At 45.6% G+C, this 10,175-nt stretch overlaps 1 protein-coding gene across 3 annotated transcripts; it reads left to right on the forward strand.

The window, feature by feature from the left end:
* Positions 1–29: 29 nt before the first annotated feature.
* On the forward strand, positions 30–10,138 carry CCNL2 (cyclin L2). Of its 3 annotated transcripts, XM_058039357.1 has the most exons (11): positions 30–296; positions 1,080–1,154; positions 1,427–1,536; positions 1,813–1,933; positions 3,060–3,124; positions 5,885–5,984; positions 6,074–6,178; positions 6,370–6,511; positions 7,163–7,280; positions 7,363–7,455; positions 8,249–10,138. In XM_058039357.1, exons 1-11 carry the CDS (start codon positions 30–32, stop codon positions 8,634–8,636), a joined length of 1,584 nt encoding a protein of 527 aa, XP_057895340.1. In that variant the 3' UTR covers positions 8,637–10,138. The 3 variants fall into 3 exon arrangements, with proteins under 3 accessions (XP_057895340.1, XP_057895342.1, XP_057895343.1); XM_058039359.1 differs by lacking the exons at positions 30–296; positions 1,080–1,154; positions 1,427–1,536; positions 1,813–1,933; positions 3,060–3,124 and adding an exon at positions 3,861–3,952 and having other exon boundaries at positions 5,173–5,984; XM_058039360.1 differs by lacking the exons at positions 30–296; positions 1,080–1,154; positions 1,427–1,536; positions 1,813–1,933; positions 3,060–3,124 and adding an exon at positions 3,912–3,952.
* The last annotated feature ends 37 nt before the right edge of the window (positions 10,139–10,175 follow it).

The raw sequence follows: 10,175 nt of genomic DNA on the forward strand, positions 1-10,175 counted from the left end.
CGGAGCCAGCGAGGCGGCGGCGGCACAAAATGGCGGCGGCGGCAGGCGGCGGCCCCGCGGGCCCTCAGGCGGCCGGCGCGGCTCCCGCCCCGGTACCGGGTCCCGGCGCGGTGCTGATCGGCGACCGGCTGTATTCGGGCGTGCTGATTACGCTGGAGAACTGCCTACTGCCCGAGCACACGCTGCGCTTCACGCCTTCCATGAGCAGCGGCCTAGACCCGGACACCGAGACCGAGCTGCGCGTCACCGGCTGCGAGCTCATCCAGGCGGCCGGGATCCTGCTGCGGCTGCCGCAGGTGGGGCCGGGCGCGGGCAGGGACGGGGCCAGGACTCAGCAGGGCTAGGCTGGGCTCTTCTTTGTGCGATCTCCCGGTTACCGGGCGGGCAGGCCCCGGGGGCGCCGCGCAGTTACCGGCCGGGCAGGCCGCGGGGCCGCCCGGTGTGCGGGGCTCGTTCGGGGCCGCCCGGTGCTCGGGGCTCGTTCCGGGCCGTTCGGAGCCGCTGGCTGCCGGATGCGGTGATGTCAGCGCCGCCCCCGCCGCCTCCGCGTGGGGATTGTGCAAAGGCGGATTTCCTAAGGCTCCTCCGCAGCCCCGGTGACCTCGGCGAGGTTTTTGTTTCCACGGAGAATTTCAGCCCAAACAGCCTCGCTGCTCTCTGAGAGTAAAACTTTCCGAGCCTTAGCGTAATCAGATGTATGCAAATCATGACGCGATTAGAGTGCTCCTCACTTTCCACGCCCAAAAAGCAAATATTTTTCTGACGTACTTTCGTAACTTTGAATTTTATTTGGTTTTCAGAATTTTCTTGGTTTTTATTATTAATTTAATAGTTTAAAGCGTATTTCCACATATTTTATAAAAAGAAAATTAGGAATTGCCGTCTGTATTTGACTTGTAGGCGGTATTTAAAGCATTGATAACATTTGGGCAATTTAATTACTTTAGTAATTCTATTTTCTTTAGATACCATTAAACTTCTTCCTATGCTTAGTTAATCTTCTGGGTCTTAAATCTATTAAATTTTCTCCTTGGAAGTGGCAGTTTTGTTCATGGCTGTTGTGATTATCTCATTTTTAGGTGGCTATGGCTACAGGGCAGGTGCTATTCCAGCGTTTCTTTTACACCAAGTCTTTTGTGAAGCATTCCATGGAGGTAAGAAGGCATTAAATGACATTTGTTGCCATATTTGACTTCTGATCTCTCTTGGCAAGCTGTTATCTGAGTGTGATCAGTGTTAGGAACTTGTCTGGAGTTTATGGAGAAATATGATTTTACAAAGCTATTTAATTGTGATTTTTGTCAAGTATTTGATATTTTCTTGTTTTTTTTTTCCCTCATTATCCATCCTTAAGCTGTTGTAGGAGCTCAGTTCCTGAACTAGAAATGAAATATGGAAAATATTCTATTTTGTGCTTGTTTTTCAGCACGTTTCCATGGCCTGTGTCCATCTGGCATCCAAAATTGAGGAAGCCCCCAGACGCATTCGGGATGTGATCAATGTGTTCCATCGCCTCAGACACCTGAGGGAGAAAAAGTAAGCTGAGATTTCAGAATTTCCTGAGTTATCTCTGTTGTATTTAAGTCATTGAGCTTATTATTAACTATTATTATGATGCTATTATTAAACAATATCATCATTCCCTGTTTCATAAATCAGGGAATATTTCAGAGTGATCTCATGAACCTGGTTTAATAAATCAATGTTTTTGATGATCTAAATAATGATTTTTATTATTATTTTTACACAATTCAACCTGAGTTTTCCTAAGGGTTAAGATGATAATTTTTTGAGTTTGACCTTGTCTTGCAGAAAACCTGTGCCTCTAATATTGGATCAGGAATATGTGAACTTGAAGAATCAAATAATTAAGGCAGAAAGAAGAGTGTTGAAGGAGTTGGGATTTTGCGTTCATGTGAAGCACCCTCATAAGGTTTGTATTTTCTAAATTCACTCCATAACCAAGGTTTTGTGTTCTGTAAAGCTCTGAGGAGGCTGCCTGGAAGCTCTGTGGACTGCACATGATGATCAGTGAACTCAGTGAGATTTAGTTTCTTACCATCCTGATGTTTTCTTTCTCATTTAAGAGACTCTTACTAATTGCTCTCGTATCACTGCTGGGTGACGGCGAGCTGGCTGCAGGTGCTCATTATTCCTGGAAGGCAAATTGGATCAGTAGGTAGCTGTGGTGGTAGAAAACATCACCTCAATTTAGATTCCCCCAAGCAGGGAGCAATTTGGAGGCCTGGGGTTGTCCTGGTCAGTCGTGTGAGGTATTAAAGATCTCTGAGCCAGTTTGGAGTGTGTTAAAGCCACGCTCAGGCTGGGCTAGAACTGAGGCAAGGCTCAAATAAAAGTAACAAGTGTCAGAGTGGGTGATACTTGAAAGATACAATTGCCTCAAATGTTTAAATTGTGCTTTAGCTGGTAAAAGAACTTTGATTTCTGTGCCAGCACAATTGGGGATCTTGCTCTTCTCTGCTCTAAAAGCCTCCTGTTCAGAGCTGCCTTCTGAGCTTCTTGACATTCAGAATTTCCCGTTGTCACCCACCCCAGAGGGCAGCTGTGGCTTGTTAATGGGGTGAATTCTGCCATTATCCTTCCTCTCTGCAGCCTTGTTTTCCTTCCAAACTTGAGGAAAACCCTCAGAGCTGAACAAACCCTGGCACAGTGTTAGATCTGTTCTCTGCAAGCACTGCCAGCTTCCCTCACTGCTGATTGCACCAGCTAAAAAAGGATTTGTGAGGTTTGTAGGAGAACAAAACCTACCCACAAAATCCCTAAATCAAAATGCCTGAATCAAAATCCATCCACAAAATCCCTGAATCAAATTCCATCACAAAATACCCGAACCAAACCCAGGTGGAGACAAGGCCAGGACAGAAGGGCTCAGAAGGTCAGAGCTGGTGTGGATAAACACTGGGGATGGTGCAAACTCTTGGTGTGTGGAGTGCTTTAGGCCTTGAAAGAGGATCACAGATGCCTCATGGATGTCCCTCTGCAGTGAGCAGGTGGCTCTCCAGATGCTGGTTAATAACTCAATGACCCATATCTTCCAGATAATCGTTATGTACCTTCAGGTATTAGAATGTGAACGTAACCAACACCTGGTCCAGACCTCATGGTAAGTTGATTTTCTTTGTTCTAAGAGACCAGAAGGGGCAGTAGCAGAAATATGTCACTTGAGGCACTGGGCAGGATTGCTCAGCAGTGCTTGGGGCCACCCCAGACAGCTCCACTGTCCTTGGTGTGCCCCAAACTTCCCAAAAGTTGAGCGGCCTCTTAAGTTGGAGGCAGTGTTTTAATGGTAAGGTAGCTTTCCACCCTGACTCCTCACTTCCCTCCTCTCTGCTCTCACTTTCCAGCTGAAGGGAAAAGCTCGGGTGGGTTTAGAGTTGTTCCCTTGGGGTTTTCTTCAGGGTTAATGCAAGTTTGTTCCCAGTGCTGGGAAATGGCTTTTCCCAGGGCCTGAGTTTGATTTCAGGTGTATCTAAAGCTCAGCACAGATAAATTTCTTTTATCTATGTGGATAATGCAAGATGTCAGCTTCTAAGAGTGGATAGATGGATAGCCTGCATTCATATTTGCCAAGAAATGTTCTCTGCCTTGTTGCTCTCATTTAATAAATATTTACTCGGGGGTGGGAAGCTTCTGTAAAATTCCACATCTTAAACTTTACCAAATAATCCTTTTTTAACAATTAAAAAAAAAAAAAAAAAAAACCAACACCTTTAGTGAATCCAGAGACCATATTTCTGCTGACTGAACTGTCTGGTACTGTGAGCTGTGTGTAGAGAACCAGTTTTGACTTTTCTTTTCTGTACTCTTTTGATCAAAGGGTAGCCTCTGAGGGTAAGTGACTAAGACTTCTCCTCTGCTGCCCATGGTGCAGGGATAGCTGCCGTCTTCAGTCAACCCAAAGCTCTCCCAAGAGAAGGCTGGCTCTAGACAGGTGGTATATACATGATAGTAGAGTAACTGGCCAACTGCTTCTTGTGCTTCTATTTTTATTTTTTATTTAACTCTGCATTTTTTTTTTGATTGTTTGTATATTTGATAACCTGAGCGTTCAAGTTCTGAATTTATTTTTTTTTAAATTGTTCTATTTCTCTTAACTGTTATAATGTGGTGTGTTTATTATATGATAAAGTGAATTAAGGTGGGGTTTAAAGCTTTTAAAAGGGATGGATTAACAACAGAAAAATGAATAGTTTGAAAGATACAATTATCTGAAATGTTTAAATGAAAATGTTTAAGTGATAAAGCTAGTACATGTGTGAAGCTTGGAGACCAAATGTGATATTTAGAGACACTTCCCAGAAGCATTGCATGGAGCAGTGGAATGGGATTTTGGACTGCCAGAATCTGCTGGTTATGGAAGGAGGGGAAGGGGAGGGAGGGCATTACCCCAGCTGGGAGAGGGGTCAGATGTTCCAATCACACATCTCTGTGCTCGTGTTTGTTGCTTCCAGTACCCAAGAACTGGTGGGTATCCAGTATAACTGGTTTTTGAAATGTGCATTTTTACAACATGACCTTTTTCTTAAGCTATTGTGACAAGGATTCATTTCCTCCTGTGTCTGGCTGAGCCCACAGGGAAAATGTGCAGAGGCCAAGCTTGGAAGCTGGAATGGTTCTCAGTTTGGCAAATCAGAAAAAAACACTGTGGAGCTTCCAGATGTTCAAAGTCAACCTTTCCTTTATAATTCCTTTGGCCAAAAGCTTTGTGCTCTCTTTGTAGGGGGTTTAGAAGTTCCTTTCTCCCAGAAAGATGAGCTGATGTTGCTTTTTTGGGGCAGCAGTTGCTGTTTGTGTAAACAAGAATTGGGGACAGGTGGGAGTTGGAAACTCTGGGATTCCAATCCCTCTTCTCTGTCCTTGCAAACCTTGCAGGTGCCTGTGGTCTCTGCTTGGATACCTTGGGGGTCAGTGAATCCTTGTATACTGGGTACCCACATGGTTAATTATTATTTAAAGTACTATTTTAAGGACTTTTCTTATGTCTGGTTTTAGTTTTTCTCATCTGATAATTTATTGACATATGTGCTCTGAAGTGTAGATCTCCTAAAGCACATCAGCTGAGAGATTCACAGGAATTTACTTTGTGTATTTAAGATTTAACAACAAATAATGCTTCATTGTACTGACTGGAATATGTGCAATATTTTACAGTTTGCTCATTCTGTGAATATTCATTTTAAGCAACCTTACTGAAATGGGACAATTTGGAAACCTTATTTCATGTGCCACAGAGGAGATCTGCCTGAATTCTGACTGTTCTCCTGAACTGATCTTCCCAAATACCCTGATTTCTCCTATGGCTGACTTTGTGCATCAAAAAGAATTCTCTTCTGGATGGAAATGGACCCTGAAACCCCACTGGAAGTTGAGCTGTGCTGAAGAGGATTTCATTTCATGGGAGAACTGCTCCAGGAGCTGCAGCTTTTGCCACACACCTGGTCCTGCCCTGTTGCAGGGGGACATGTGAACCTAAAATTCTATTTCTGAGTATTTCTGAGCACACTGTATATTGTCTTGATGAAAAGAACTTGTTTATTGCATGAGAGCAGGCCAGTAGAGATCCAGCAGCAAAAGTGAAGTTAAAATTGGTTCTCTTCTCACCACTGAATTTGCAGCAGTCAGACTTTGTTTCTGTCACACATCCCTCCCCTTGAGGGATTTAATTTTAGTTATTCCTTTTATTTTTCTTGTAGTAAAACCATTCAGCTTCTCTTTAGATTTACAGGAATAGAATGTTGAAGTCTAGTAACTGAATGCAGAAAGAAATAGCCCTTGTAGAAGTAAAACCAAGTCAAAACCCCAAAAAAAAGAGCCCCAAAGAGCTTTGCAGTGCCTTGCAACCTCCTGCTCTCCTGTTTTTCAGGAACTACATGAACGACAGCCTGAGAACAGATGTGTTTGTGAGGTTCCAGCCAGAGAGCATTGCCTGTGCCTGCATTTACCTGGCAGCCAGGACACTGGAGGTGAGCCACACTTTGATGGATTTGGTTTTTTTTTTTCAGGCCTTTTTAACAGGAGGAGAAATCTGAGCTTTGTCTGTCTCTCCTTTCAGATCCCTCTTCCAAATCGCCCACATTGGTTTTTACTGTTTGGAGCAACAGAGGAAGAAATTCAAGAAATCTGCTTAAAAATCTTGCAGCTCTACACAAGGAAAAAGGTTTGGTTGTTTTTCATGTTGGGAGCCCTCAGTGAAGGAGTTGGAAAATCTGAGCTTGTTTAAAACCACAGCTGCAAGCCTGGAAGTGAACAAAGAGTCACTGCCTGGAACCCCTTGAATTTTCATTCCTCTCCCTGGGAATGGGTAAGCAGCAAATTCAGCTCTCACAAGCAGTGCTCCTGTGTTCACAGGTGGATTTATCTGATCTGGAAAGTAAAATAGAAAAGAAGAAATTGGCCATTGAAGAGGCAAAGGCACAAGCTAAAGGTCTGGTACCTGAGGGAGTTCCAAGCTTGGATAACACATCGGGATTTTCCCCCATCCCAAAAAATGGTAAATAGTGGATAACTCATTTTTAATAACCCTTTCACATCTTTCATGTATATTTACCCTTTTGGGAAGCTTTTACAAGTGTGGTTTGGAGTTTGTTGGGGATTTTTTAAAGATGGCTCCTAGCACTACTCAGCTGGCAGGGTTTGAATAGCAGTGTAGCTTGTGATTTCTTGAATCAGATAAAGCTATAATCAAATTAGTCTGAAATTAAGACTAGTTTAAACCCATATAGGCCAGGGGCTTGCTTTTATGTGGATTTGGCAATAAACTCAAATCCTTGCCCCTGGCACATTGTGCTGATGCAATATTGAAGCAGAGCTGGGATGTTGGGTGAGGAATTTGTTGGTTAAAGTTTCCAGTCTGGTGCAGTCTCACCTAGAAGACAAAATTCACCATCTTCTCCCCCAGTTTACCTTTCAAACAATGCAGAATAATTGGCAAGGAAAGGAGGGTGGTTTGCTGCCTTTTCTTGCTGTGACTTCAGTACTTTGGCAGAAACATTTCAGGTGAATTTCTGCCTTCTGTGAACTTGTTGAGATCTGCTTGTGGGTGGCTGTGTGAGCAAAGCCCAGCTGTGCAGACTCGGGGTGAGGGGAGCCTCAAGTCCTTTCAGGTACTTTCCAAAGAGGTAACAAAGGCTTCTTCTTGCAGAGTCTCCAAAAGAGGTGAAAGGAAACAAACCCTCACCCCTACCTGTGCAGGCCATGAAGAATGCAAAAAGGAAAACAGAGGGAGCCAAGAGAACCAGCTCCAACAGCCCAGTAAATGGGTAAGGTTTTGTAAGGAAACAGCTGATTTTTATCCCATGAGTACTTAAAGCTAAATAACTGAGTGTTCTTTGTGTCTGGCAGTGTCCAGAAAGGAAGAGAGAGCAGGAGTCGAAGTGGAAGCAGAGATCAGAGTTACTCAAGGTCCCCATCGAGGTCTGCATCCCCCAAGCACAGGTAGGGTGTGCTCCCAGTCCCTCCAGTCTCATTTCCCAGTGCTCCCAGTCCCTCCAGTCTCATTTCCCAGTGCTCCCAGTCCCTCCAGTCTCATTTCCCAGTGCCAGCTTTGATAATTCATCACCAGGAGGCTGAGGGCATCCAGCTGTGGGTGTTCACAGCATTACTGGAACTGGAGCTCCTAAAAATCAGTGTTTTTACTGTAGCCAGATGGAAATTTAGGAAACAGGATGAGTTCTCATGGTAGAACAGCAAAATGCAGAAGGACATTCTTCAAATTCAAAATGCAAAAGAATGGTCTTAAAATTCAAAATGCAGAAGGGTGTGGTCTTAAAATTCCAAATATAGAAGGGCATTCTTAAAATTCAAAATATATATACAGGAAATTCAAAATGCAAAATGGCATTCTTAAAAATTCAGAATGCAGAAGGGCATTCTTAAAATTCCAAATATAGAAGGATGCTTTTAAAATTCCAAATATAGAAGGATGTTCTTAAAATTCGAAGTACAGCAGGATGTTCTCCAAATTCAAGGAAATGGCAGAATGAGGAAGGACATTCTTCAAGTTCAAAGTACAGAAGGATGTTCTTCCAATTCAAGGGAATAGTGAAATGCAGAAGGACATTCTTCAAATGCAAAATATGGAAGGACATTCTTCAAATGCAAACTGCAGAAGGATGTTCTTCCAATTGAAAATGAGGAAGGAAGGTCTTAAAATCCAAGAAAGCAGCAAAATCCAGAATGAAGTTGTTGTAATTGAAGAAAACAAGGTTTGCTCTGTTTTCCCTTGCAGGAAGAGCGAGAGCTACTCCACGTCCAGCGGCTCCAAGTCGCAGAGCCGCTCTCGGAGCCGCAGCGATTCCCCCCCGCGGCAGTTCAACCACGGCTCCGCCTACAAGGGCTCCAAGGGCCGCGGCTACAAGAAATCCAAGGACTACAGCAAGTACCAGGGGGGGCACAAGGGCCGCAGGTCCCGCTCCAGGAGCTCCTCCCGCTCCCGCAGCCGCTCCCGCGAGCGCCCCGAGCACGCGGGCAAGTACAAGAAGAAGGGCCAGGGACACTACTACCGCAACCACCGGCACGAGAGAGCGCGCTCCTACGAGAGAGGGCACCGCTACGACAGGGACAGGGACAGGGAGAGGGACAGGGAGCACCCCGGGCACAGCCGGCACCGCCGCTGAGACGGACGGACGGACAGAGAGCAGCCCGGGCACAGCCGGCACCGCCGGAGAGGGACAGACAGACGGAGCAGCCTGGGCACGGCTGGTGAGCCCCCAGGGCTGCTCCCGTGGGGTTCTCACTGGTGGGTCCTGATGGGGTAGCTAAGGGAATTCCTGCTGGTCATCCCCTTCTGGGGCTCCTCCTGGGGGAATTCCTGCTGGGGCTGCTTCCCAAGGGAATTCCTGCCAGTGAGCTCCTGAGCTGCTTCTGAGGGAGTTCCTGGTGGTTAGCCCTTGTTGGGCTGCTCCCGAGGGAATTCCTGCTGGTGAGCCCCCACTGGGGCTGCTCCCAAGGGAATTCCTGCTGGTGAGCCCCTGGGCTGCTTCCCGAAGGTCCTGCTGGGGCTGATTCCCAAAGGAATTCTCCTGGTGAGCCCACCAGGCTGCTTCCTGGAATTCCCAGAGATAATTCCCTCTGGTGAGCTGGGTGCTTCCTGAGGGAATTGCCTCTGGTGATCTGGGGTTGCTTCCTGATGGAATTCTCTCTCTGGCACCCTGGGCACAGAGCTGGGAGCTGCTTCCCCATGGAATGCCCACCAGGGCTGCTCTCTGAGGGATTTCCCTCTGGCACCCAGGCACAGTTGATAAGATGGGGCTGCTTCCCTTGGGAATTCCCTCTGGCACCACTGGTGAACCAGCAGAGCTCGTTCCCCATGGCTTGTGCAGGGTTAATCTGGCTCCTGAGCCAGCAGTTTGTGCTCATCCCTGAAGCCAAAGCAAAGCCTGGCAGGTGCTGCTGTCACCCTCACTAGGGGCTCCTGTCCTGCTCCTCAGCATTTCCATCCCCAGGACAGCCCATCCTTGGGGTGCTGTGCCCAGCAGCTCTTCCCTCTGGGGCTGGGAAGCTGCTCAGCCCCCCAGGAATGGTTTGGTGCTACCAATGCCCTCTTTCCATGCTGGCTCGGTGATGTTGTACAGGTGGGAGGTGATTTTTTTTTTTTTTTTTTAGTCCTGTTGCCTATATTAGGTTTTCTGTGTATATATATATATATATATATATATATATTTTGCAGTGTTACAGTATGGGAAAATGGCCTTCCTAGCCTTTACACTTTACCCACAATGTAAATAAGCATTTGTTTAATACAGGTGACGATATATACAGAAAAATTCAAAAACTTGAATTCTATCAAAAGAAAAAAAAAGACTTGTGTAGAAAATTCTGATAAATGTGAAAGTATTTAGCTCTGTGCATTGAGAGTAGAATATTTTTATCTGTGCAATGCTGTGTGCAGGCCACCAGCTCAGAAGACATTTCCTATATATCCATTTGAAGTGGTTGAAAATTCTTGACTCAGGATCTTTGAAGAATTGGTAGTTTGTCAGTCTGCATGCTTGATGAACAGAGCAATTAAAACTCCAATTAGCAGAGCCCCACAGCCCAGTAGTATCAGTTCTAGTGGTATATCTGAGCTGTTACTCTCATGCTCCCTGATTTCATTAAAGTATTTGATTTTCTATTACATTCACTCGAGTTTCTTATGAGCTCCACCACTTGTG

This window comes from Melospiza georgiana, chromosome 22, assembly GCF_028018845.1.
Source record: "Melospiza georgiana isolate bMelGeo1 chromosome 22, bMelGeo1.pri, whole genome shotgun sequence".
Lineage (NCBI taxonomy): Eukaryota > Metazoa > Chordata > Aves > Passeriformes > Passerellidae > Melospiza > Melospiza georgiana.

Coding starts and splice junctions, on each gene's coding strand:
- CCNL2 (XM_058039357.1), top strand. CDS start 30: ATGGCGGCGGCGGCAGGCGGCGGCCCCGCGGGCCCTCAGGCGGCCGGC. Junction 297..1,079: donor TCCTGCTGCGGCTGCCGCAG/GTGGGGCCGGGC, acceptor TCTCATTTTTAG/GTGGCTATGGCTACAGGGCA. Junction 7,281..7,362: donor TCCAACAGCCCAGTAAATGG/GTAAGGTTTTGT, acceptor TGTGTCTGGCAG/TGTCCAGAAAGGAAGAGAGA.